The 28000-nt window shown below is 38.1% G+C and overlaps 3 protein-coding genes and 3 long non-coding RNA genes across 7 annotated transcripts; 3 read left to right on the top strand and 3 right to left on the bottom strand.

The window, feature by feature from the left end:
* The first annotated feature begins 47 nt into the window (after positions 1–47).
* LOC135167887 (uncharacterized) lies at positions 48–1297 on the top strand. The gene is made up of 2 exons (XR_010299941.1): positions 48–248; positions 356–1297. It is a non-coding gene; the product is annotated as an uncharacterized LOC135167887 (long non-coding RNA).
* Positions 1026–15034, bottom strand: LOC135167871 (uncharacterized). 2 transcript variants are annotated; one of them, XM_064131533.1, is made up of 7 exons: positions 14561–15034; positions 8961–9084; positions 7620–7730; positions 6037–6174; positions 5280–5377; positions 3801–3966; positions 1026–2137 (listed from the first exon to the last, which is right to left on the bottom strand). In XM_064131533.1, exons 1-7 carry the CDS (start codon positions 14684–14686, stop codon positions 2034–2036), a joined length of 867 nt encoding a protein of 288 aa, XP_063987603.1. In that variant the 5' UTR covers positions 14687–15034; the 3' UTR covers positions 1026–2033. The 2 variants fall into 2 exon arrangements, with proteins under 2 accessions (XP_063987603.1, XP_063987594.1); XM_064131524.1 differs by lacking the exon at positions 3801–3966 and adding an exon at positions 4068–4233 and having other exon boundaries at positions 14561–15033.
* Positions 9610–12554, top strand: LOC135163681 (uncharacterized). Its single transcript, XR_010299177.1, has 3 exons — positions 9610–10133; positions 10245–10435; positions 11165–12554. It is a non-coding gene; the product is annotated as an uncharacterized LOC135163681 (long non-coding RNA).
* LOC135167891 (uncharacterized) lies at positions 15014–17778 on the top strand. Its single transcript, XR_010299942.1, has 2 exons — positions 15014–15148; positions 16967–17778. It is a non-coding gene; the product is annotated as an uncharacterized LOC135167891 (long non-coding RNA).
* LOC135167878 (nudC domain-containing protein 3-like) lies at positions 15257–17224 on the bottom strand. Its single transcript, XM_064131539.1, has 2 exons — positions 16909–17224; positions 15257–16693 (listed from the first exon to the last, which is right to left on the bottom strand). The coding sequence occupies exons 1-2, from the start codon at positions 17200–17202 to the stop codon at positions 16499–16501; spliced, it is 489 nt and encodes a 162-aa protein (XP_063987609.1). The 5' UTR covers positions 17203–17224; the 3' UTR covers positions 15257–16498.
* Positions 17535–27985, bottom strand: LOC135167834 (leucine-rich repeat serine/threonine-protein kinase 1). The gene is made up of 3 exons (XM_064131440.1): positions 27702–27985; positions 27469–27546; positions 17535–26904 (listed from the first exon to the last, which is right to left on the bottom strand). Exon 3 carries the CDS (start codon positions 26875–26877, stop codon positions 19171–19173), a length of 7707 nt encoding a protein of 2568 aa, XP_063987510.1. The 5' UTR covers positions 26878–26904; positions 27469–27546; positions 27702–27985; the 3' UTR covers positions 17535–19170.
* Positions 27986–28000: the final 15 nt, after the last annotated feature.

The raw sequence follows: 28000 nt of genomic DNA, 5'->3' as shown, positions 1-28000 counted from the left end.
GCTCACCTTTCACCAGCCACGAGACCCCATTTCTAAAGCTACCGTCAAGGACCAGACGATTTTTTTATTTTATTGAAGATAATTTATGGACAAATAGACGTGTGACCTTTTAAAATATTGAAATTCTGGGGGAAATGAGTAGATTCTCGTTGGATGGGTAGAAATTGTTGATTCTGGGTGAGATTGAGGGGTCATGGAGAGAAATCAATAAGAAGGAGAAGTGGCTTCGCTGGAGAGATTGAATAAAAGTAATTATTCCATTAAAATTCTTATTTGACTCTTTCGTTTTTTAATTGGAACTTCTACATAAATTTACGAGATTTTTTATTTAGCTTCTGTATCCCTTATTTTTTAGGAAGATGATTTGTTTTTCGCAGCCAGACTTGACGCCTGTGATGTTGTAATTTGTTACTTGATGCTTTTTCCAGACTTTGGAATATCTAAGCCTCCAGCAGTGTTCCCTCAGAGCCTTTTAGTCACTGCGATTAGCTTTGCTTTGCTTTCCATAGCTATACCGGTCTACCACCATCCTGTACTGGTGTCTGAGGGTAGATGTCTATAATTTCAAATAAATACAAGGCCGGCAAGAGGAAATTGCAACATTGTTAAAATGATTTAAGGCTCAATTTCCGAATTAGGGGCACCGGTAATTACCGATGGTAATTTCCCTTTAACCAAGTTTAACACGGTAAAATCAAAACAAAAGCTTGAAAAAGTTGATCTAAGTAAATTTTTTTCTAAGGTCAACTATATTGTGAACATTAAAAATAAAAAAAACATAGATATCCCAAATATTTTGTTGCAAAGCCCCGAAAAACCAATCTGATCTCAAATTGTAAATTGATCAATCTATCCCACCGCGTAATAGACCTCGCGAATGTTTATAACGTTCATCTTCGTTCATCAAGTAGATTAGAAAAAGAGGAAGTCATTCTTATCACTCTCATGCCTCGCCTTCATTGAAAACCAAACATTTACTCACCTGCGAACACCACTCAGAATAATTCATTTACAAAAATCACGAATTTAGTTTTCATAATTTTATTCTCAAGATAATTTCTCTATACACATTGTCACCGTAGCCTCCAGCTCCAACCACAAAATAAATCACCCGAAACGCTCACCTTGTAATTCAAAAAACGAGTACAAATCAATCCTGGAACTATCCTAATGTTATGATAATCATTATCTAAATCGTGCAATTTCCAAAGTAATGAGTAAGTTGGAACTCTGGCACCCTAATTATATTTCCTATGTCAAATTTAAACAGTAAATAGTCAGAACAAAATATGACAACGATTACATAACACGTGACAAAATTTCTCGACAACTACCACAATGAAACCACGTGTTTTTGAGCAATGCGAGTCTCATTAAGGTTAATTAATTGATCAATTAGTGATTATATGAATAATCACTTGACCGCCAATTATTGAATCGACACATACAACGAAATTTCATAGAAAAACCTAGTGAATTCCATAGGTAATTCCATTGAATTTCTGTTGGAAATTCAGTGAGTGTAAAAATGTCAGATAGAAACTTTTATTTAAAAATAAGAGTGTTGTTATATTTCTAGCGAATTCTACAGAATTTTCTATGAATTCCTCCTCAAATGGAGGATTTAATTTAAAATGTGGATAAATCATCCTGAGGCGCGCCAGAGACATGAACCAAATAATTTCCACTATTTATCTACTAGGAGCATTATAAATATATCAATAACATCAAGAAACTTCTCGCTCTTATGAATATACCTAGAAATATATAAAAAAATTGTTGTTTATTTAACTCGTTGTTGTTGAGGTGTGTCAACCTTCCTTTCCACTCCCTATTTTTATGATATTTTTTTCAGTTCAAGTCTCCCTCGTCGATTGCGAAAGTTATGCTTCTTTTTCATTTATCTTCTCATCTAAACTAGCTGTCCTTTCATAGTTATCCTGGGACAAGATCATCACCGAGGTCGTTCTAGGTTTATTTTCTCCCATGATTAGTATTGCAAAATTGTTCCTCATTGAGCTTAGGTTTTCACTTCAATAATTGTATGGCCCGTATTGCGAGCCGTGATAGTAAGGGCCTGGATATGCTGCCGGTGCGGGGTATCCGGCGTAAGCGTACTGTTGCTTCTGTGGGTAAACTGAAATTCGAGAATAATAAATCAAATTAATATAAATTTAAAATAATAATCATAAATATTTGGGTATAGAAGGGAAAAAAATCACTAGTTACCAGACACGTATTTATATTTTGATATTGTCTCAAGAAATTCTTCAGAATTTAATTAAATTTTTGTTCTAATTGTTAATTTATATTTCGAATGAGAGGATTTGCGAGAAAACCTCAGAAAGTTCAAAACATTTTTTGAATATGATTTTTTGCTGCTGGCAGCTCTCTTCTACTTGAACAAATATTCTGATGTGGAGCATAAAGAGCTGTTCTGAGGGAGTTACATTTTTCTCTCGATCTACGATTTTTATCTCAATTTTCGTTCCATCATTTAATGATGTTGTATAGCAGAAAAAAAAATACAACAACCCAAGTGACTCATTCCGTTACGTTTCACCATTTAACAACTCTAAGATAATTATCCCCTGTAGATTTATTTTTCATTTCACGTGACACAATTACCACCGGAAACAGGAACATCCGAGGAAGAGAGCATTTTGGATTCGTTCAATTACATTGAATTACATCGCATGAGTATAATTTACTGGAGATAGCACACGAGGATTACTATCCATTCATTTAGGCAAGTGTGCCACTTTCCATTAAGTTCACACAGGCCTCGATTACTCCCTGCGAGTGCAATTGTGAATCTATCATTTTACATTGCGGTATTGAATTACTACTGACGATTGAAAGAAGAAAAACAATTCTGATGAATTCAATCAATCGTGCGCGAACGAAGACGACATAGAAAGTCTCCTCTCAGAGCCAGAGCGTAACAAAATTACGCTAATTTGGAATAATCAGAGCGTAGGTAGTTCGAACTAGCGCAGAGTCAATAGTACGTTGATTTGCAGAAAAATAAATCTTGAGGGAAAATTATTGAAATACCAACGGTTTAATAATTCCTTATGAATAACGCCTGATTAATGATTACTTTGTGGATGAATATTTACACTGAATCTTTTAGTTTTGTTAAATAAGCTTAATCTCCATTTGTTTCAACGTACAACACCGGATGTGTGGAAATTAAGACAATATATTTTGCTGGTCTCTCACAGCATTGTAATTGTCCAGCAGTAATGATAAAACGTTAATGATTTCCATGATGTAATGACAAAACTCTGGGTAATATTCAAAATTATCAGGCTAATACTAAATTAATAATGTGCAATAAAATTAATACATCACTAATGATCTAGTATTGATTCCATAAATATTTCAGGTGATGATGAAACTCAGTAGTGAAGTGGTTGAAGTTGATAAGGTGATACCGACTTTCAAGATCAATTTTCAATCAATACATGAAGTAACGAATTCAGATATCTAATATTGAATAGTTAATCATTCGTTTTTTGCGAATGTCTAGTCACACAAATAGAAAAAAATACAGGTTTTGAAAAGTGATTTTGAAATCGACTAAATTTCGAATAGTTTCCACTATAATAAGGAGATTTGAGACAATGACATCTCATATCAAAGTGTAAATCTTGAGAAAATAATAAGTTCGAAAATAGGAAAATAATTTATTTTCAAATTGCGTCGCATCAAAATCAACCACTTTCCCGATGAATAAAATAAATAAATAAAAATAATGATTATAGTTAGTAGAAGCAATAGTGTTACGTATGTACCAGGCATGAGGTACTGCATGTTCATCGCCTCGTCGCGCATTCTCTCTCCCCTCAAGCAAATCGCCGCAGCGCTAAACAGTATTGCACTGACTAGCGACCAACCGACGCCGACCCAAGCAACCACGTACGACCAGTCGTACGAGATTATCGAGCTTTCCTTGAGGATCTAGATAGCCCCCGAATGGTCGGTATTTGTGATGCATTCCAAATAAAACACAAAACAAAATGATTTTTATTAGTTATTTTCTGGACAAATTATTTTTTCACCTGGCATTATGTATTGAACATTAGCGGCTTGCTCTCGAGCCCGTTCTTTTCTCAAGCACGATGCCGCTATGAGGAAGAGTGTCATTGTTGCTAGACACATTGCAACACCTAGCCAGGCTAGATAAAAGGACCAGTCGTACCACTGTGATACATGATTCTTCAACACCTGTGTAATTTCAATTTTAACGATGAAAACAACTGCATTCATTGGAATTTCAGGCTCGATGGAATTCATTCCAGTTCTGCTGAATTTTCATTGTTGCTATTATTACTATTATTATCATCTGAAGAGCTTCAGGTTTTTTCAGTTGATTCGTGAGAAATATTCAGAGTTTAATTGGGCATGAATGTCAGGGGAAAATCTAGGAATTATTATGAACAATTCTACTACTTCACTGTGCGGAGAAATTATTGAAACAATTTTTCAATGGAGATTTTTAATATAGAAATGCTACGTCATGTATTTTCTTTTTATTCTTAAAGCGCAATTGTTTTTTCTCATCAAAGAAATCAAATAAAATGACTTGAAATTTTGTTTATGGAAAATAGAACAGGATATATTCTACAGCACAACCTGAAATTATTTCGAGAGAAGTTGTAATAAAAAAATTCAACTACTCTGTTTATCCTGAGATTTCATAATCCTTTGACCTGCAAAGCTTGTAAATAAAATCGCTAGAATTTTCTAATTGACAAGCAATTAATCAATGACGGAGATAATTCACACAAGTTGAATATGAAAATGAGTGAATGAAAGTACCAGCTGAAATTAAATTCTCAACATCAATTTCATATCCCTGCAGAATTATAATTCTTTCCATAATCTCGATTGAAATTAATCCCTACACAAGACAAATGATCTACCAGATTGATATCTTCCATCTAATTAACGTTTTTTGTTTCACTTTTCATTCAATCTCATTTACATTCTAGGAAAGTTGAATAATATTATCACGATGAAATCAGAGAAAATATTGAGAGCACAATTGAATGAACAAAGCGCAATGATCCGTGAGAAATCTCGATATCCATTATGAGTTTTTTACCCCCCACAATAATGACCGAAATATTTATTCATCCGGTGAATCCTCTGTATTTTCTCAATTTAAATGGTCTTATTTTTATTCAACGTTTGCATATTTTCTCTGACACTTTCATCTCAATGGTAAAATTACGGGTTACAGTGAGCGTTCGTTTTATGTGGGTACTTACATTGCTCCATTGTTGATAATACTCCTCACCAACAATCTTCTCTTTCTCATAGTACTCAACACCGTGCCAGAGTCCCATACCACAGGCACTCAAAAGACCTGTTGGAAAAATTATTTATTTTTTTAAGAGCCCTTCACATATTCCAAACGCACAAAATAAAGCCCAGTTATTTTTGTACCCATTCCACGTCAGGAAAGAATTAAAAGAAGAGCCTAGTGCAGTCATGCGACTAACTTGTAAACAACATTATTTAAAGAAATTCTGTAATTTTAATATTTCAATTTTGAATTGGATTTTTTAATGAACTTAATCATTAGGAATTTTTGTAGAATAATATATCATTGGAATAAGTTGTAAAAGAATGTCAACATATATGAATATATATCTGTAGAATATTTTCATGTGAAAACCCGTATGGAAAAACCAGTAGAATTTCGTAACGAATGAACATGGTTATACGTTTCCCTTTTTTCGGAACAACTATTTGCGTCAGACAGGAACACATTTGTGTACCCCCCACCCACTATCATACATATCTTTATCAGCAACTACCACACCGACGGGTGAGCATAGAAATACATCCGTGTCCGGTACAAATGGCCAATCGGATGTATTTTGAAATTGGGAATGAATAGTATAATGACCTCCTATCGATTATGATTATGGTTAATACGCTAATGAACAACTTTCAATTTTCAAATGAGAACCAATCGGTCGGCAAATAATTAGTTTTGTCAGGGTTGAGGAGACAGCTTACAGGCGAAGAGCATGAGGATTGCTGTCGCCGTGATATTTCCAGGGGATCTCCGCCAGCAGCCCACGATCCCTGTCCAGAAGGCTGAGAATATTGCCAGGAATGCCACCATGAAGAGAGCAATCATCGATCTTCCCATGTCTGTGAATCGAAGATAGAATAGTTAAGACTTCAAATCAACTGACGATTCTTTAAATAAGTTCTATTTTCTATTCAAAGTTTATAAAATGATTAATTGATTTCATTCATTTAAATTTTGCATTAGCAGCAGGACGGATTGATATTGAAACAAATCTTGTTTGGAATAAAAAATGACAAGTCAAAAATGATGACAATATGTTCGGAGTTAACGGGAAATTGAAACATGAAGTTCTAGTTTTTCCACTAAATCTTCTTGCCTCATTAATATCGCTTAAACATCTCCATAATGAGTGAATTAAAGTAAAACTCGTAATATATTTTTTTTGGGAATCATTTAAACTCTAAAAGATCATCGTCGTAATTTTTCCACTCCCAAATTTTTAATGATATCGACCGTACAAAAAATGTTGAGTTTTTATAACTTCTCATCTGGTTACCTGATTGATGGTTCAATGACCCAGGTAATGAGGGATCAGGGGAACATTTTCTGATGAGTGAATGACTAAGCATTTCTTGTACGGAATTCTAGCAGCTACAAAAATGATCCTCATAGAAATTTTCATCACTTGATTTATACTAATCAGAGTTGATGATATACATTCATCTGCCAGTCATTTTTTCTCATTTTTGGAGAGAGTGATTTCTTGTGAGAGATTTTTTTCAGTCCAAAAAATGACTTCATAGCCGACAAATAAATGGGAGGCAGGAATTTTAAAAACTTTTCATCTCACAATCGGTTAATGATCTCAATAATAAATGACTCATGATGGATAACCCACGAACCTGTCCATAGGAAATTTCCTCCGTTTAAAAATTTTTTGAGACATTTCCCTCCGAAACCACTCACCACCGAGATAATTATGAAAGAAACAATCACGTCCTTCGTTTAACTCGGGACGTTGACAATAGGCAATCTAGATTTAGATCTTATTTAACAAAAATTTTAATGGCAGTGATTTCGTAACTAAGCCTTATCTATTATCCTCCAACGTACCTTCGAGTTACATTCAATTGTGTAACTGTGAAAATGCTAAAAAAATTGAATTTACAAGTTAAAAAAAAAAATCACCGTACATCGTTCTGTGCAGTAAACAACGGATTACACACACTGATACACGTATTCACTTTTTACGAGCTTTGTAGTATAAAATCGTGTAAGAAACACGTGCGGTGTAGATTTTCTGACTCTTGTGATTATACAATCCGCCTATAACTCGTTTTCCAACCCTCACATTCGTAAGAAAATCTTTACTGCTCTTGTTGTGCAATGTCCTATTCTCTCTATACCTGATTAATAATCTCAGTAATAAAATAATTACAAGAAAACGTCATGGACCTTCCTACAGGAAACTACTCCACTTAATAAAAAGCTCTTATAAAGTTCCTTTTTACAGCCCCTCATCAGCAGAATAATAAAATAGGAAACATTGGGCTAAAGTACTTACGCAGTCTTGTCATAGCATCCTCCGAGAATCCCCTCGTCTCATTGTCCTCATCAGGAATGAAATAGTCAATGTTCATGCAATGAGTTTCAACAGGGCTGAGATAAGTTTGCACTGTAACAATAACAAAACAGTGAAAACAATGAGAAAGATATAATGACCGGTAAGAATGAGCAGTGGGAGTTGACGAAGGCGATGATCAAACTGGAGGTAGGCGTTGGGGTGGGAAATACTGTCTTGCATAATGTAAATAGAATAGCAAGGAGATAGTACAAATGACAGCTCAACATTTAATGACAGAGTTGGGGCCACCACGTATCGTGTATCACGGGTGAGTAGTCAGTTCTAGCCGGAAACCACGTGCCGGATGTCTTCCAAGGTATTCCAAATCCTGATAAGGTACTCTCGGTCACTAAACGGTAAATGTCTATTTAAAATGACAACTCGCAGAATGTATTTAATTTACGGCATAACGCGTGTCAATAATAATTATGCGAAGTTGGAATAAATATTTTCTCCATAAATTTTATCGCCAAACCTGTTCTCGGGTGAAAATTCCGGAACTGTTATGTCATTTTCCGATGAAGAAGAAATGTCAAGCGAGCGTTTAAAGCCCGTAATTAAGGAGTTCTTCGTATTTATTTATTATTAATCTGGTCTTCAAGGATATTGAAGGACTTTGCGATTTTTTATCTTTGGAATGCCGTTCAACTTTTGCACAATAATTTTTAACAAAATATAATTCAATCAGAAAAATGCAGCGGACAAGATTTTAAAATGCAAGAGTCACTTAAAAATTTCTCAGTTCGTTCACGGATTACGAAATTGTCTGGGAAAATTTAGGTGACGATATGAAAATTTTTCACAGGCGATTGAGGTAAAGATTACATGGCAGTTCTGTAAAATTTTCTAAGACACGTTTCGCGTTGACATTCAAATGATTTACATAATAAAAGCAAACATAAAATTTGTTTAATAGTATCAACAATCAAGCAATTGTCCCAGCACTCTCATACCTTGAATGTTTCCTTGCAAGGAAAATCATTTCACAATGTTCTTCCCATCGGTATTGTTACTCCATGTGAAGTAATTTTCGTTCCAGCCCACGATGATAGATTTGACAATTAGAAAGAAAAAAGAGAGGCGTTTTTGAGCTGCACTGGGCATATAGGACCGCTACCCAACAATTAAGTAATTTACATTCGTGCTAACGGTGTGGATCCGGCTTGGCGCGCATACGAAGCAAAAGAAACATTAACGGAATGCGTTATTTCACATTTTTCCGTGATACAAAAATGCATGACAGCGATCGAAAAATTGCGCGGAATAAAATTTGATAATTACCAGTTGGTGGACGCTCCTTGGGGTAACATATCCTGAAGAGGCCTTGAGTCCTCGTGTAGTAGAAGTACTTCATATTCATCTGCTCCACGACGTGACTCTGGTCAGGATTTTTTGAGGCATATTGCTGGAATTAAGGAGTGAGTATTAATTTGTGAATATCATAAGTCTACTATTTTTACTTTTGCTAATTGTAGTTGTAGTCTAAAAGTTTTTCTACAAATAATTGATTATTTTTTTCTTGCCGATCCCTGTTATTTTAAATGACAAACCAGCACTACATCAATTTTCTGTAGGAAGAACCTATTCAGCCGAAAAAATTTCGTCTCAATAACTAGCTCTTCTACAAGAGGACAAAATATAGGACTTCCGAATTAACAGAAGAATCGCCAATTTGTGCTCTGAATCCCCTTCTAATCTAACGAAGGACAGTAACACAAATCCGTACACGTTAATGATAGACACACCCTGTGCAAGACGTCTAATTATCATTCCGGAAATTGCCTTCTCGTGAGTCTACTGAGTCCCCCATGAGTTTCTCCCATCCTCTCACTGACACTTGCCATTCTCTCGATTCGGAACATCCAAGTGTTTCGGTCGTTTTTTCGGATTAAAATGTTCACCGACTGTTCTATCCGAGCATCAACTCATCTGTCTGACATGAATTTAACGGTCAGGACTCAAGCATTTTGCGATAATTGTATTAATTAAACTTTAAAGTTTAACTTTGATAGAACCGATTACACCGATGAAGACCACGTTTTTACAGAGGTTTCTGAAATATGTTCGTCCCCATGAAAATACATCATTTTCTTAATTTTAATTTTAATTTTCAATAACCCCCAGTGATAACAATGGTAAATATATCTTCGTCTTCTTCAGCGACATTATACCCAACCCTACGATAATTATTTTAGACTGAAAATATACGGAATGTTATCATTATCATCAGAGAATTCTGAAAACGAAATTTATAGAATTTCCATGTGAAACTTTGTAAAGTGTATTTTATTTTGTGTTGACAGTGGTGAACATGTACCTGGTGTCCGGAAATGAAGATTTTGATAAGGAAAGGAAATGTTCAAGCAATCAGTAGTAGAGAATAGGACATAATGGACTGTTTTTACTCGACGTTGATCCTCAATATCTTCATTCATTGTTAAAGACTTCCGACTGGTATTTCTCTTTTCAAAATTTTTTATCAAGATCCACTGAAATCTTTAGGAATGTTGTCGATTGTAATAGCCAGAGAGGAACGATTAATTACCATTAACAAATAAATTTCAGAGGACCCCAGGGTTTAGTACCAAATACTCATTCGTTTATAATCATAAATTGCATTCGAAAGAACTGAATCACTGTATCAGCATTGCAAATTTCAAAAGGAGTAATCAATGTTTCAAAGCTTTTTCCAGTCGATATCCCATCGACAAATTAGATGATTGAGAGGCCAGTCCAATCCAACGTTACCATAAAAGGTTCGTGAATATCCTGAACAAAAAATCTCCCCGAACAGTCATCTGACAATTGTCTCCGTTAGAAAATTGTATGTCACCATTAGAAATAGGAATGTAACAAATGGACTGCCACAATGTCCTTGACGAGGCTACGCAAATGCTTGCGTCACCCATTAATACCTAGATCCTGTCGTCACTCTCAGCATCGAGATATCCTTACCTTCACAAAGTACCTAGATTCATTAATTAGCAAAAACCCACACGCAGCGAAAATTGAAAAAAAAGCAGCAATGAGGAAATAACGATGAAAAAAAATGCAGAGAGAGGTAAAAAAAAGAGAGTTCCATCAAGTTAATACCGTGCATTTCAACTGCTTTCACATCAGCGTTTCGCCTCACAATACAACGATAAAATTTCTTTGACATAGAAAGGAAAACCCTTTCCAACGAGTCACTGCACATCCTCTCAGTATAACCGAGACAATTTCGTCAATTAAAATTTCTGAATTACATTCAGCCCCGATGTAAATTCATCATTCTACCTCTTCCTGGTCTCCAGACCCATCAATATTTGGAGTGTCCCATATTTCATCAATACAAGGAGCTGTAAATTATATCACTACCCAGCTGTAGAAATTGTTCCATCAACAATTTTCTAACGCACATAGTTTTATTAATTTATGATCGTCATGGTGAGTTTCACTCGTCCCGTTGAACAACTTTTTCAACTGGACAATTTTATTTTTCTCAGATTTTTCCAATGGAAATTAAAACTGCACCGGTGAGTTTTCGATAAAACTGGACTTTCGTCGCGGCTGACATTGTCGATGTGAATTGACTGGCGAATGTGAGTGTACTTTTTGAATTTCAAAACTTGTACGTGTACTTGTGGCGGTTGAACGTGGTGAAACGGGCGCGGCGAGGAATGTTGATCGTCCAACATGAGTCCTGAACGTTCCTCTGGGTATATTTGAATTTCCTGTTGTGATAGCTCAACTTATTTACCCACACGAATAGAAAAACACATAACAGTCCTGTCCCTGGGTGTTTGAAATTTAGTGGGATTCGTAAGAGTGAAGGGGGACAGGGACTGTCACCAAAAATATCGCATGGTCCACACATTAATTCCAATCTGACACTCTTTTTTGTGAAGATCTTAATTTTTTTAGTGGAGATTTACAGGTAATTTTCAGTGCCATATACTACTTGAGGATAAAATTTTCTCCTCGTATAAATCCTAATAATAAATTGGAGAAGACAGCTCAATTACTTCAGGTTTGAAACCAATTCGTTCCGATAAACTAAACGAGAAAATAATCGATAGAGAATTCTACTAGAAATTATGTGTCTATATTTATGATTACGAGTTAATGAGCCTGCTATTGAATATCATAACACCATATCTATCATCAAAAATTACTACAAAAATTACTACTGCAATTTACAACTTTTCAAAATCAACATCTTCGGCTTTTTTGAAAGGGAATTAATAGTTAAGAACAGCAACGGTAATGATGATAATTCCTTGTGGTAAGTTCTCTAAATTTTAGAATAAGAAACAAATGGAAATGTCGGGGAGAAAACGATAATTTATGAAGAGGCACTTATGTAAGACCTAGTAGTCTCAGGAATATTTTGAATTTGATGCAGAAAAAAATTGGAGAGAAAGTTCTATTAAAATTTCTATCACCTTTTCACTGAAGATCTTCATGAAAAATCAATAAACTCGGATTTTTATTTTCAGATGATCCTTTCAATTTTATTTCATCAACTCCCATTAAACATTGGATGGAGCGACAAATTAAAAAAATACAGAAATGCTGACAAAAGCTACAGAATTTTTGCCAACAAATAGCGACAAACAAATAATTTAAACGTCTATTGAACCAAGTCGGGATTTTCACTTTGATTTTGTCTACATGAATAAAAACAGTCATTTAAAAAGTAGAAAAAAACATGTGTAAATTTATGGAGTGAGTCTCACCAATTACGAGGGGTGTTATTGTCTGCAAAAATGCGTATTGTAGCAGTAAAAAATAAGAGAAAAATAGAATCCCCGGTTATACACCGGTATGCGAAAGAGATAATGCGAATGTTGGTGCTTGCCAGCCCCCTAACACAGGACGTTAACCCGGCACAAGGACGAGCGAATAATACAAGCGTGTATTTTCCACGATATAATACCGTAGCTCGATATACCGAGCACATTAATCCAGGAAACCAGCTATTTTCTCAGATTAACTGGTATTTTTTCCCCCACTGATGCATTATCAATTGCTTATTTCCCTTGAAAACATTTTCAACTACAATTTTATTCCATTAGGTGCAGAAATGCAGAATTTTTCATTTTCATCATTCACAACAGCAACATTGCACGTAAATCTCCCATTATTGTTTCTTCCAGTGACTCTCTATTGATTGAAAGATCGGTAATAAAGACTTTTGTTTCCGCTAAATGTAGTTAAATTAATGAGAGAACGGAATTTACAGAAGAAATTAGTTTCCCTCGCAGGAAATCATTTTTGCACTCATAGTGGTATATACTGGTACCGCAAGTTATGTAAAATACCATCAGATGAATTCAAATGGGAATGAATTGCAAGAAAATTACAGGGATTCTTCTAATCTGCAAAACTCTTGTGAGAAAAAATGACCCCACCACCCCCTTAACTCTTTTATAATGTATCACTGCTCCCAATTAAACCCCCTCCTAATTTTTTCATAGATTATTATGCAAGTCATTTCATTTGGAAATAGTGAGGACAAATATATAAATTTTCCCAATAGCACCAGGCATTTGTCAACCTTGGATGTCGATTCAACAGTCTAAAAGTGTTTTTCTATCAAAAACCTTAGATTTTGACGGGGAATAAAATATTTCATGGTCGTCGAAGGACACAGCACGGTTTCCATCCTAAAATAATAAATGCAATCTAGAATTTCTTATACCATTACACAATATTATAAATGTAATTGTTACGTGCCAGAAACACAAAATTTTCGTTCTGTTTCAGACTTTTAGTGAATTCTCATCGTAAATTAAACGACTATTATGTTACCTCCCTCCCCCTCCACCCTCCAGTTTATTCAAATGAGATACTCTCTACCCACTAGCATGAGAATATAAAACTATTATTGCAAATGAAAGTTGATTGATTGATATTGCAACAACCATAAAATGTGTTATCGACTTTCGCAAAAATTCATCAACATTTTCTAGTGGAGGTTTAGAATATTTCTCGGTAGTTTAGTTGGAAGAGTGCCCAGCACGCAACTGGAGACCCGGGTTCCATTCCCGATTGAACATATCGGAATTTTTTCATTCCAAATTTCAATTTTATTTGAATATTCTTTTAACGTAGCATGAGAGTACTTAGAAGGATGAAAGACAGTCTAAAATATTCCTTATTGAATATACCTATTTCGAGAAAAGCAACGAAAACAAATAAAATTTGCAATAGAATTCAGGTAAAAATGCATGAGGATATCCTGGAGAACGTTTCAACTTTTCTTATACAACTGTTTCCCACGTAAGAATATCCTCGAATTCCGATACAGTCAGAACCCGCACGGAAGGTTTTCAGAGATTTCGGTATCTACTTGGACTTATCATCTTCCCCAAAGCATTTCTGAAAAAATATTTACAGTGCTCCTGCCTAAATCCTAATCTTATGCCCACTAAACCCAAAATTTTGGGTCTTGTCCCTATGAAGTCCTAAAAATAACCAGTATTCCTAATTATGATAATCCTGAGCAATAATAAAGTCAATTTGAATGACACTATGAATAAGCTTTTCTGTTTAATACCAAAAGTCAATAAATTTTCACTGTAAATAATTGATAACAATAAAAATGTATTTATTTTTTCTGCGGAATATTTTCTATTGAACGTGTCTATTTGAAAGACAAGGGCGGAAAGTGAATGCAATTTGCATTGCAAATCAATGAAAATTAATCGCTATAAAACTTCACAAAAGGTAATCCTAGACCCTTTGATCGAAAGAACGATCATCTCCAAAAAATTATTAGCAAGAACCGTTTACAACATTCTTCCCTAGCTCATCACACTGTCCTCTGGAACTAATTTTTTCTCCCCCCTTCTCCTCACGATATAAATATAAAAATAACAGTATTATAGTAGACATACCTGTATTTGGGCACGCTTGACCTCGGTATAGAGCCAGTTATCCGTACCAAAGGCAATAGAAAGAAGTGCGGTGGCGATGATGCCGGTTATGGTTGCCAGAGACAGCGTCACTGCTGAGCACGGCATCTTTCTTATTAAATTATTTAAAATAAATACAAATAATGAAATCACTAGACTATCACTCCAGCGCTCTTGCGCAGCCCACCGACACGATTTCAACACAAATTCCTTCTCCCACCTGGTACCCCAATACCCAACAGTAAATCCAATAAAACAGCGATAAAATTAGTGCAATATTGATTTTGATTCATTCACCACTGAATTCACAAAACTATTCACGCACATTATTGCATCATTATGTTTTATATCAATTAATGATGAATTAATCAGTGGAGCGATGCTGGATGCCTCTGTACTGGGCAAACAGAGGGAAAAGCTTGTGCTGGATGTGAGAGAGACTGTCGTTGCAGAGGAAGAACTGGAGAGGTACTGGAAGAAAGGCAAGGGAACACTTTGGATTTTTTAGCTGTAGAGGGGATATCCAATGGATAGTCCTCCGACCACCTTCGTTGTACACTACTAACGCAGGTAGGTGTGTTTTACCAGTTTACCTGCCTCAGGTTCTCAACCATGTTCATTTTTCTAATTTTTCATCCCTCGTATCCTTGGTGAATGCCTTCACTTTTGCCCAAAAGTCCTCTCTCTCGAAGTGGTTTTTAAATTTTTTTTCTCCGAAGGCTTTTCAATTTGGTTCGGTTCAACTGGACAATTTATTCCAAGTGATGGAGATTTTGGTGAACTGAGCGACAGGTGCGAGAGCCTCCGTTTGAGAATATCTGAAAGACGAGATCCCAGGCCGACAGAGTTACCTGTCCTTCTTCTTTCAGGCACTCATACAAAGCAACAGGTTAATGTTGGAGAAAATCTAGTCGAAGCTGAGAAATTCCAAGAGGGACTTGATAAAATGCCACTGTTGCAGATTGCTTATGAGTTTGGATGGGGATTGATAGATGTTATTAATAGGTTTTCTTTTTCGTGGAGGAATTGAATGGTTGGGGGAGTTTTATGGCAATGGAAGGTGAGAGGGGAAGGTGTTGAACACGTTTTAAATGTGTTTTTAGGGTGTTTGGCGAGTTGATGGACTTAGTTTAGGAATTAATCGAATGTGGGACGATGTGATTAGCCCACTTTGATTATGGGTGATGACGGATTTGTACGGTTGCATTCATTCTGGCATGTGTTCGAAGCGGAGAATTAATTGAGTGATTATTATTGCAATCGAGGATTACGATACGTAAAAGTAGTACGACGGAATTAGTCGATTTTAATTGGTTGGACTTTGATGAACTCGGTTGTTATGATAAAAGGTGCAATAGCCAAAATCGATTTGAATCGTTCAACTGCTTCGCCAGTCAAATGGCGAAAAGCTGAAGAATTTTCACCGCAAATTAAAGAACAATTTAAAAAAGAATAGAATCGTGTCATTTTTTTTTTTTTTTGGTTTCGACGTAAGAAACGCCGTGTTAAGAAAAATAATTTTTGCAATACGAAGAAGTTCAGGGCATCTTCATTCAATATTTGTAGGTCAATGTGATTAGCCCACATTATAAATGTAATAAGTATTTACGTGCATATGGCCAGAGAAACCGGAATGAACTCAGCAAACTGAGGGTCCGGTAGAGCACGAGAACATCGGGACCGCACGAGATACCGTAATGTAGACAGGGATATTATTTATGTCAGTTAGGAATACTCATGATGTGAATGTGATCATCTCCAAAATTCGAAATTTGTGTTCTCCAGTACGAAAACTTGACATTTCCATCAGCATCGTTGGGCAATTAGTGAAGAAGGAAAATACCTGCAGCATTCATGTGGATTCTGAGTTGATCGTTGAATCTTCATGAATTAAAATTGAATCAACCAAAACAATGCACCTTATTGTTCCGTCACTTTCTCGAGTCTCCTCAAATTTTTTTCATGCTCGCGCCACATCAATTCTTGCAGTGTCATTTGCTCTTGGGGGTCCAGGTCGTCAATGTCACGCGAACAATCAATTTTGTCTAATGAGATCTTGGTTTCATCGGTGGTCAATGACTCCCACCATCTCTCCGATAATTTCTCTAAATGGATCTACAATTTTTAAAAAATTTTAATAGTTGATAGAATATTATGAGTTGCAGGAAAAATGTCATTCGTTTTCTTTTTAAGAAAATGTGAGTGTCTTTTTGTATCTTATTTTGCAATTGTTGCATCATTACAATTCTTTGGCTTTTTTCTTGAAAAAAATTGTCTTATTTTTCCTGCAAAACACTAACGATAAGAGAATAAATCGGAAAATTTCCCACGTGAACATATTTTCCAGGCACGAAAGTCCAAATACTCTCTGTACTTTTAATTTCGTAGCTCAGCTCTCCCTGGAAAATAACGCACCAGTCTGACTCCCCATCACCTGTCCTGAAATTCCTCGTACACGACTCGACCTTGATTCCCCTCATCGAGACATGAATTTTGAGGTCATCAAGGCACTTCAAACCACAAGGAATCTTCACAATCACATCGATATCATTTATACTCTGTGACCACGAGAATTTTTCGTGATCTGCACCGTTATAGCTATCAGCCGATTTATTTGATGTCATTATTTGGAAATACTAATTTTTTTTATTGACATTTACTCGCCAAGTTCACACTAATCTCTTGTTTGGTTTAATCGAATTATATTCCCCCTGAACAGAACATACGGGTTGAGTATATCGTAAATGAGACGTCTCATGACGTCGAAAATGTTTATTTATTTTCGACGCTATTTTTGTGTAAAATTGATTCGACAACTTTACCATGTTATTTTGTAAAGAAATATTTAACAAAATCTTCCATAGAAATATCAACAACTATTGTTATTGTTCTCGTAATAAAGCCAAAAGACATTATAACTCTTAAAGTATAGGGTCTTCATAATGTTGACGACAAATTGTAATGTTCATTCCAATTTTTATTCAATCATTAATATTTTCAACAACAAATTAAGTAGTCTAGCTATCTATACATAATTTACTGAATACAGTGAATAAATAAATAGAAAAAAATGAGGTACACGATTATTAATAGCTAAAAAAATTATTCTCACTCATTAATGACCATTGAATCATTTAGTAAATGTTATAGACCATCTCTTTGAAAAATTCTAAAAAAAACTGATAAAAATTACACAATAATGCTCGTAAAATACCACGTAAAAGGAATTAACAACCACTATCACGATTACATATCAATGAAAACCACTCGACGTTACGTCATAATATGATCTCTTTCTGATTATCACCAGTAATACGATCCAAGTCAGAGCATATTTTTTAATTAATATTAATCAATTACAAAATACGTATGGACTGCGTTAAATGGAAGATGAACGGGGTGCGTAACATTTCCATAGAAAAACTTTGTGTTTTCCTATTCTATTAAGATAATCGCTACGGAAAAAGCTCAACTAGTTTATCCAAACTTCTTCGTGATGAGATGATTTTTTAAAATAAAGAAAACAACAACTTGGAAAAAAGTGGAAAAAGTGTCCAAAAATGTCAATAGAAAATATCGCAATGGAGTAAGTTGTGTAGATAAATAAAATTCGGATGATTAGAATTAACAGAAACACCGATCGATTTCCAATAGAAATCCCAACTTTTTAAAATGAAAGCTTTTCGTGCGTGATCTTAGTAAACGTTTGTTAATCTTATTTAATATCTCACTGTGAACAACTGCCTTAAATTTCAATTATCAATCTACTCAATAATCCTGCATTATTGTACCTTAAAAATTATTTACACAATCACATGACTGTACTCATGACTAAAAAATTTTAATGAGATAATGTTCTTCTGAATAACATTTATGTTTAAACATCTGTGGACGTATTCTTATTAAAAATGCGGTTCGGAAAAAACTCTCATCTCTATGACCTTTTCCTCTCATCATACATTATGATCATGAGTTAGTAATGAATATGGTTGTGAAGTGGTGTAAACGAATTAGTTCATTAGTTCAGCTTGATGCTCACCGTTGTTTATGAATATCCTTGGATTTAAAGCAGATAGCAAAATTGTAATGATGACTTTGCAATAATCCTTCCCTTCTCCCACAGATTCGAAAATATTATTTCAACAATCGCACAAAGAGTAATGACGAGTTTATTCTAAAGAATGAATTCCTGAGAAATACTTTTAGTTTTCATTTTCTTATGGAAAATGCAGATGAATTAACTCTTTCAATACTTAATGACTCAACAATTATGTATTATGTATCCAGTCTCTTCTTGACAGATAGCTAATAGATCTTGAATTAATGTCAAATTCATAAATATTCTCTACATATCTTGCACAGAAAATCAACGAAGCAATCCTACATCCCCAACCACCATCATTTCTCGTCTTTCATAATAAACCCGACCTGAATTTATGAGTTGTTTACGGTCACTGGTCATCTAAAAGAGTCAATATAATGTTTAGTGAGTGCATACATTTTCTACTAAATATTTTAACAAGTGGATTTCTTCCGCCCACCACTTCACAACCTCCCAGCACCCTCAACAATGTACCAAAAAAAAATCCCAATTAGGCAGCGGACCAATTCTCAGCGCGCCACAACAGTGTGTACATATTATGTCTGAGATCTTCAGCAAGCAAGCAATCAATAGGATAATCAGTATACCTTGAGATGAGACTTCTATACCCCTGCCCGACAGTCGCTAGAGTCAATCGCTTTTTATCCGGGGATTTCAACGCAACGATTTCCGAGACCTTCCCTTCGAACGGTCTAAACACAGTGATGGGTCTCAGTGAGTTGCACTCAGCAACAGCAATACATCCCCAGGTGGTCCCAATATATAACTGATTCATGCAGACTTCAAGAGCAGTCACTTGGCACCTCTCAGTTGTGAAATTCTCCTCGATAGAAATGGATTTCAAGCTCTCCGAACACGGCACCAGCTTCGACATATCCAACTTATTGATAATCTGCCTCGTCTCCACGTCCCACTGATAAACGATGCACCCAGGATACGTATAAGAGAGAACCGACGTTTCAGCACTCAGCAAATACGTAGCAAAAAGATTCTTGCTAGAGGTTTCATTCTGTATGTGAACAACCTCACAAGTATCAACTAAATTTCCATTCTCTTTGATAACATAGATCGCGATCCCGCCAAAACTCTGACCAACCCAGAGCTCAATGATTCTCCTTCTCCTGTGCACAGCAGCTAGCGAGTATGTCTTGATGTTCTCCTTAACACTCTTAACAATTTCCGTCTTCTTCATCTGTGTGAAATTATTGGTCAATAAATAGATCTTCCCGCTGTGCAGAGCAACTGCAAAGTGCTTAATGCTCTCCAGATGAATTAGCCCCACGATCTTGGATTCCCTGTAGAGATTCTGATCGGACTCCAAATAATAACTAGCAACACAACCGAAATTGGTGGCCAAATACACATGAATCTGCCCAGCATTGTCTCCAATCCAGATGTAACCATCGACTCCAGACATAGCATAAGGGATCACTGGGGTTTCGATCCTCACATGTTGAAGCCAGCCCTTCTCAGTACCTAGAAGCATGTCGACTTCTCCATTATTGTGCCCCAGCCAGATTTCATCAGCGAAAAAGCTTTCGTTAGAACCAGCTGACGCTGGAGGTCTAGAAGTTGCTGTGATCGCAGTAACTTGTGTTCTCTCCGTCAATAGCGTAACATCAATAAGATGGGTGAATTCAGGAGCCGACGCAATTGAGACGATTTGACTAGCAGTGGGACGATCTTTAGGATTCTGCGCCCAACAGATGACCATCAAATCGAGAACATAACAGGGGTATAGAGTCTCCCTATAAGATAGAGGAGGCCTACCACCCTCCAAGATGCACTCCTTCACAGCTTCATGCCCCTCAAACGGTTGTCGAAGGGTCACGAGCTCGTAGATGAACATCCCGAAGGAGAAGGAATCAACTTTCTCAGTGTACTCCTCCTCTCCATTGTATTTTATTATTTCAGGCGCCATAAAGCCCTCAGTGCCACCGAATCCCTTAGCCCCCGATGGCAGGGTTAACCTGGAGATTCCATAATCGGCGACCTTGACGTGAACCGGGTGCTCCAAGTAGTGCTGATGTGGCTGAGGCATCATCCATACTAGAACATTTTCGGACTTGAGATCTCTGTAGATGACGTGTTGCTGATGGAGGTACTCTACAGCTTTTGCGACCTGTAAAATTATGGACTGAAGGGTGTGAGGATCTAGTTTAGCTCCTGATCTTCGATAGTTCTTCAGAACATTGTCTAATGCTCCTTCTGGGGCTAAGTCGAGAACGAGAGCTAGGGGACTGATGACGATTCCGATGAGAGGAACAATGTTGGTGTGTCTTAACGTCAATAAGATGTTGAGTTCTTGTCTGGCTGTGCAGTAAGCCTTGCAAGCGTACTGAAGTGGATCTCTGTCCCATTTGCTCTGGGCTGCCTTGTAAGCCAAGACCGCCGAAGGTTTAGAATTAGGCCCCGGAGGGACTGGTTGTAGCATCTTCATAGCAACGTCCATTGTCTCTCCTCGAGTTCCGCTGGAAACTTTGCAAGTGCCTTTGAAGACAAATCCAAAGGCACCTCGTCCCAGCATTCTTCCTCTCTTGATGTCATCAGATTTAATCAAGTGTCTTGCACCAAGATCCATAAAGATGATGTCCGGAGCTACGTGAGATAATGGAATGTCCAGGTGCTTCGGGCACGCGATAGTTTTGTTACTGTATGCCGAAAGAATGCACTCCTCCACCATCCACGAATAAACAGTGATTCCTTCCACATTCCAGTTCTTATTTGACGATTGACGAGCTGTCATATCTGGGTGACCCTCGAGGGAGGGCATGCGACTGGAGGCAGAGCTGTCATAACCAACTCCACTGTCGCCATCCGACTTACAACTGTCCTGGCTCTGACGCTCGTGATGCTGATGATAAGTGCAGCAGTCGTCAGGGGATTTGGAGGTCTCTTCATCACCCTCAGCGAGTACTTCCATCGATCCTCCCGACGCTGACGTCTCCTGATCGCTTCGGTCATTATCGGAATTACCGTTTGTGGCGTTTAAGAGACATCTGGGACAGGGGATCAATCGCGTCACTAGAAGTTTTCCCTCCGATGTGTGAACAAAACGAGTTCCCAACGTGGGGTACCAGTCCTCGAGGAGGATGTCAATGTGATCGACAATTAGCGCGAGTAACTGTGGCATACTTTCGGGGCGAGGCTCCACAACAATCGCCTGGTACCCCATGGGCTCTTCGTCTTCGCCTCCCTCGGCAGACAGGGACGACATTATCGGCTGTTTTATGACTAGAGTATCCACTGGAAACCAAATTTCCAAGATTGCCGAGTTCTTCAAATCCACACTGCACCAGGTTCCATCTTGTTTTAACATAAATTTCAATTGTCTGTAGTCGTAAGGAGCATTTTTCATTTTCCAGTTGACTTCTTTGAGTCTTAACAATGTAATTCCTGCGTAACGTAGCTCTAGACCAGTCTGCCAAACAATCCATTCAGCATTGTTATCCAATAAAGTAGAGAATATATTGTCATCAACGAAATCTTTGAATGGGGTTATGAAGGTCATTACGATATCGACAATGGTATCATCAGCGAGAATCCTGGTGATCAATCTAGACCAGAATCCACTCGGAAAATACGACATCAGCAGTAGTCTTGTCACTGAGCAATCGGGCTGGGGTCTGGATGTTAGGGTTGATGTTTTGTTGTTACGAGTGAGATCCAAATGACGGCTATTCCTCCTGTCACCAATCATGGAGTCCAGGACGTTAGTTGGAGATGTTATTTTTTTTGTTCTAACATGCCAACCTCTGGACTTTAACGGAATTTTTATAATCTGGTTATTCCTCTGAATATCCTCCTCGGTAGGCAGTAGAGAAGGTATCAAGAGTGTTCGATAGTCCCAAGTAAGAGCAACTTCGAATTTATTGAGTAGACTCACGATGTACCCCTGAGTGTCCACCGACGATATAGTAGATGACTTGAACACGTGTTGAATGTCATCCAGTTTCATTATCCCCGCCCTTGCGAAGGGATTGATCTCCCTAATGGTGACGACATGAGCGAGCATGTCGCAGAGCCACTGAGGATCCAGAAAGTAAAGATCCTTCAGAGTAGCATCATCATAATGAAGGATTATTCCATTCTCGTGCAGGAAGAGCGTCGCCTGGTGTAGTTCAGCAAGATCCCGGAAGGATTTATGCAGCTTCTGGAGTTCGTTATTAACAGCTGCATAATATTGGTCAGCTCTAAGGACAGGATCAGCGCCAGAAAGCTTTCTATCATGCGCCAATTGAACGACAACGTCCTCGAGGGCTAGATAACTAGCCGGAACTCTTTGTTCCAATAATAGTTCCTTGCTTCCCGGGGATTTAAGACTGAACACTACGTCATAAATCAGGTTACACAACATCTTGATATTATGACGAGTCTTGCAACTCACCTCAATAGTCTCCATGACCTTGGGCAGGCCACACTTTTCAGCATCAACGACGTTTATAAATTTATCTCTGATGTATTGTTGGAGAACTTCGCTTTGTTCATTGGACACATCGTAGTGGGTTCCTACGATTATCACAGGAGAGTTTGGAGCTCTGCTTTGGATATTAACCAGCCACTGGAATATCTCAAAAACTCCTTTAAACCCATCCGTTATCTTCCAGACGACCAGGTACAAACTTCGTTTCGACAAGAAATACTGGTGAGTAGCATAATACTCTTTCTGTCCTCCAAAATCCCATGTCCTGAAGTATACGGCCCCATGCGACGACTGTCCCCGAACCTTCTTCTCATAAACCCAATCTCCAATGTCTACCCCAACAGTAGAAATTGTTGTACCACGAGCCGTCTTCGTATTGATGTTCTTATTCCCCATTCGCTTGGCCCAGTGCTCCGCAGATCTCTTCTTATTGGGAACCTCCCCCTCCTGACGCAGTTGCTCGAGTAAGCTAGTCTTCCCTATTCCTTGGATCCCTACAATCATCAATTTCATCCTTGCGTAGGGTTTCGCGTCTTCTAGAATCGATTTTAGGTACCCCACAACATCCATCGTTTTGTACTTCTTTGATTCAATCATCGTCTTCAAGGGTTCCTGAAGTTTACAGCCCTGTGTGTTAAGATTCCACAGACGAGAAAGTAAACCCATCTGTGGAGGCAGCTCACTGATTTCAATGTTTCCACTTATATTCAGAACCGACAAATTACTCAGTTCGTAAATATTCTGGGGTATTTCCTTCAGGCTATTGTTGCTAACGTCCAGCATTGAGACGTTTGGAAACAACAGATAAAGCTTCGAGTACTGATTCTGATGGGTTTGTGTGGACATTGTTGCTGAGTTCTTCGATAATTTACTCTCACGATCTGACTCACTATGACGATCACCATCGCTGTAATAATAACACCTACCACTTTCGTCAAAACCAAGAATATTCTCTCCATCATCAACCGATGTCAATTGAATTCTGGTTAATAAATTATTTGCGAGAACCAAAGTCCTCAAATTTTCCAGTCTCAAGTGTCTCCTGTGATTGCACACAGACATGAGAACGATATCCCTCAATGACGCACCTCCACAACTTGTCCTATTACTGGCAACAGAATTCATTATCGGGGATTGAATATTAGTCGAGGGACAGTAGCATGCAGTGGAGGCTTGCTCCATAGAGTCTGTGCAACTGGGATCCACCTGTGGTAAACTCGGCCAGCAGGATATCTGATTGTTCGATAAATCCAATTGCTTGAGACTGGCTGGGTACGAAGTTATATGACTCATCGATCGCAATGAATTATAAGCCATATTTAATCTCACTAAACTAACTGCTAGACAAGGTAAAGCTACAGGAATACTATTAAACAAATTATGGGCAAGATTAAGCGATGTGAGGACTGACCGTGCACCTGGCTCTGAATCATCGTTTATCTTCTCGGAAACTCTCACTGACTTTGTCCACACGTGGGGCCTATCCATCTCTATTATCTGAGCGTTTGTCAACTTCGTAAAAGAATCGAATTCCGCTGAATCATCTCGACTTATTGCCGTGATTTCAAGTCCTTCGTGAGTGCTATTACTTGTCGGGGGTCTTGAAGAAAACTCGAAGTTATTGGTGCTCGATAGACCCATTTCCCGTCGAGTCGAAATATTCTGGGAGACCTGGCTGGGCAGATCTCGAAGGAGATTGAAGGAAGCGTTGAGTTCCTTCAGCTTCGGCGCTCTCCAGAGATTATCTGGCAGTCGTTGAAGCTTGTTGTTGGAGACGTCCAGAATTTCTAACGCCGGTAAAATCATCAGAAATTCCGGTAGCTTCTCCAAACGATTGTCCTGTAGGTACATCTCTTCCAAAACTGGGGATAACTTGTCCCTTCCATCTCTCGGCCTTTTATCGGTCTCAAGCTTTTCGGTGAGAGTGTCAATCTTATTCTGCGCCATGTTGAGGTATTTCAAGCTTTGCAGGTAGAATATCATGGACGGTATCGTGGTGATAGAATTATGAGATATATCGATTCGAGTTATTGCGTACAGTGCGAGGTCATTATTCTTTCCACTCAGTTTTTTATTCACGTGGAGGACTGCGTCGATCAGCCACTGGATTCTTATCTGCGATAATCTGCACTGCTGATCGTGCCAGTTGATCATGGTGGGGGTGTTTGGAAATAAAGAGGGGTATGTTACGTTTCCAAAGCTGGAAAGGGCTGAGAAGTGCGAGGTCTGAGTTCCCTCTGTCATCGCTTTCTTATTGATCTTGTAGTCAGGATCAGGGTGTGCCTTGATTGAAAGCAATTTGGCTGTAAGGATCTCGTCCCCATTTTGAGCCGCTATTTTCAAGGCTCTGCATTCGTTATCCACAGCTCCATATTTTAACAACAAATCAGCAATTTTCACGTCTCTGTTGTGACAAGCTATTGTCAAAAGTGTGAGATCATTCACAGCCTCGGTTTCACCTTCAGACTTGTTAACGGAGGATCGAGTGTACGTTTTAATCGGCAAATTTGGATTGCTCCCGGATTGCAACAATATCGCTACAACTTCGGTGTGACCTGCCTTGACAGCAGTATGAAGTGCAGTCTCAGTGCTGTTGTTGCAATAAATGTCGAGTTGTAAAGGACATATAGAATTGTCATCCTTCTTCTGCTCGGTAGATTTGCTCCTGAAGTTGAGAGAAGACATGAGCCTCTGAATCCCAGTCGATATCCTGCGTTTGGCAATGGGAAACTGTTCTGAAGTCTGTGGAGGTTCCTCTTCATTAATTTTCACAGATTTAACTTTGTACCCCAGGAGAGTTTCCACTATTTTAAGATTTCCTAACATACTTGCGATGTAGAGGACATTCTGGCCCGTCACGTCTTGTGTGTTAATATCGAAAGGCATATCGTACTCGAACTCCCCGGAGGGATCTTTGAACCTTAGACACATGTGCTGAGGATACTCGAACCTTAGAAGAAGGTCTACGACAGCGGCGTGACCGTTGATCGTCGCTGCGTGGATGGGCAGCCAGCGTTCGACAGTCAGGGACTGAATTTGCTTTGGAAAGTGACGAAGGAGGAGATCAACGATCTCCAGCTTTCCGTTGTAGCAAGCGATGTACAAGGGAGTGTATTTGGTCACTGGGTGGCTTCGACAGTCAGCCCCGTGATCTAGCAGGAGACGCACAATGTCTTTGTGACCCATCTCGCAAGTGATGAAGAGAAGGGTGTTTGCTCCATTTGGTGCCATGTTTACAATGGCTTCGAGGCATTCAGAGGAACTTTGGATAATGGTTCTTGCGGATATTGTGTCGCCCTGCAAGCAAGCCGCTCGGAGCGATGCGTGGGTGGCTAGCCGAAGGAGTTCGCATTTCTCCGAGGCTTCGACTAACAGACTGATCGATTGCTTGTCGTTATTCTTAGCCGCGATGTCCTCGGGGGTCAAGCCGTTGCTATCGCGGACCGCCAGGTCCACGTGGTGCTCCAGGAGCTTTGAGATGTTTTCACTGTGACCGTGATCAGTGCAGATGTGAAGGGCCGTGCGATGCTGACCTCGAGGGCCACAAGGAATGTTCGGGTTTGCACCGTTCGACAGAAGAACTACTAAACAACGCGAGTTCTCGGTTATCGCCGCGGCGTGGAGGGCTGTGCGACCCCACGAGTCTTGGCTGTTTATGTATTGGGAGTGATCGCCTCGGAGGAGATCCTCCAGGAGCTCGGCGTTGTCCCAAAGGGCTGCCTGGTGGAGTAAACGACCAGGGAAGTCCTCCTCCACGGGAGTGTAGTCCTCCATTTTTTGGGGAGAAAGTTGAAGAGAGACCTGGTAAAATATTTCAAAGAATTATTTAACATTTTGGACTTTTGGTTTTTAGGGTTGCGACTGTTAGTGATCTTGAAAAAGTTGAATTCAACAAAATTGAAAAAAGGGAAAAGGGAAGTTGATGCTTTCAATATACAGGAGTGGCCACTAATATTGTAATCTGTCGGTAAAAAACTACATAATTTATATACCCAACTCGACAAATCATTTCTAAAAAAAATACATTCATCTAAGAATAGCATTGCGTAGATTATTGTATAAATCTCCTTGAACATTTAAACATGTTATGTCTTTCTTAAACCTGTCAAATGGTTCTGAACAGTTAAATGAAAATTCCGAATCCTAAATTCATAACAATTCGATGAAAATTTTTGATAAATCACCATGAGGATTTTTTATAGAAAAAATGAGGCTCCACAAAATTATTTAAGAAAATTTTGATATTTCTATTGTGTCCCGAACAGTTAAATCTACGACAGGCAGATCGTAATAAAAATATACATTATCTCGTTTTGCCACTGCCTTCTTGTCTAATTATACACCATTTGTTTGTTGTGTACATACCCTTGATTTTGATCTCTCACGTCAATTGATTTTCATCACTGTTACGACGATCAGTGCCTCGTCATCGTCATTCCAATACTAGAAAAGTACAATATCACAACAATAATAAGATTATTACATTGATTGATTGAACTGTCACTGACTAGTTATTTTGTAAACATTTACCGTAGTCACTCTCTGATTTAACCGAAAAACAACTGATTTTACTCTCATGCTTCATTAGTTTCACTTACTTTGATAACGATCCCATCGACTGCTTGACATACCAGTAATTACCCATTTTTTATACTGAATCGACGATTCGTGTCGCTCACCACTGTCTTATTATCGTCTCCCAAAAACATTGATAATGAATCAACAACAATAACGGATTAGCTGCCGATCTGACGGGGCTCTCATTATGGCCAACGCCATGTTGAGAATTCATAATTCCGAAAAGTTATCTAGTTTATTGACTGAGCTAGCCGCGCCGAAATTCAACTGCTTTCTCTCGCGTGTGAATATAACGTGAAAGTCATGACAAAAGCAACTG

This window comes from Diachasmimorpha longicaudata, chromosome 1, assembly GCF_034640455.1.
Source record: "Diachasmimorpha longicaudata isolate KC_UGA_2023 chromosome 1, iyDiaLong2, whole genome shotgun sequence".
NCBI classification, from domain to species: Eukaryota; Metazoa; Arthropoda; class Insecta; order Hymenoptera; family Braconidae; genus Diachasmimorpha; species Diachasmimorpha longicaudata.
The sequence above is the reverse complement of the archived record's forward strand: the minus strand, read 5'-3'. Positions and strand labels throughout refer to the sequence as shown.

Coding starts and splice junctions, on each gene's coding strand:
- LOC135167871 (XM_064131533.1), bottom strand. CDS start 14,686: ATGCCGTGCTCAGCAGTGACGCTGTCTCTGGCAACCATAACCGGCATC. Junction 5,378..6,036: donor AATCCTCATGCTCTTCGCCT/GTAAGCTGTCTC, acceptor TTTTTCCAACAG/GTCTTTTGAGTGCCTGTGGT. Junction 3,967..5,279: donor ATTATCAACAATGGAGCAAT/GTAAGTACCCAC, acceptor GGGGCTATCTAG/ATCCTCAAGGAAAGCTCGAT.
- LOC135167878 (XM_064131539.1), bottom strand. CDS start 17,202: ATGACATCAAATAAATCGGCTGATAGCTATAACGGTGCAGATCACGAA. Junction 16,694..16,908: donor TGCCTGGAAAATATGTTCAC/GTGGGAAATTTT, acceptor TAAAAATTGTAG/ATCCATTTAGAGAAATTATC.
- LOC135167834 (XM_064131440.1), bottom strand. CDS start 26,877: ATGGAGGACTACACTCCCGTGGAGGAGGACTTCCCTGGTCGTTTACTC.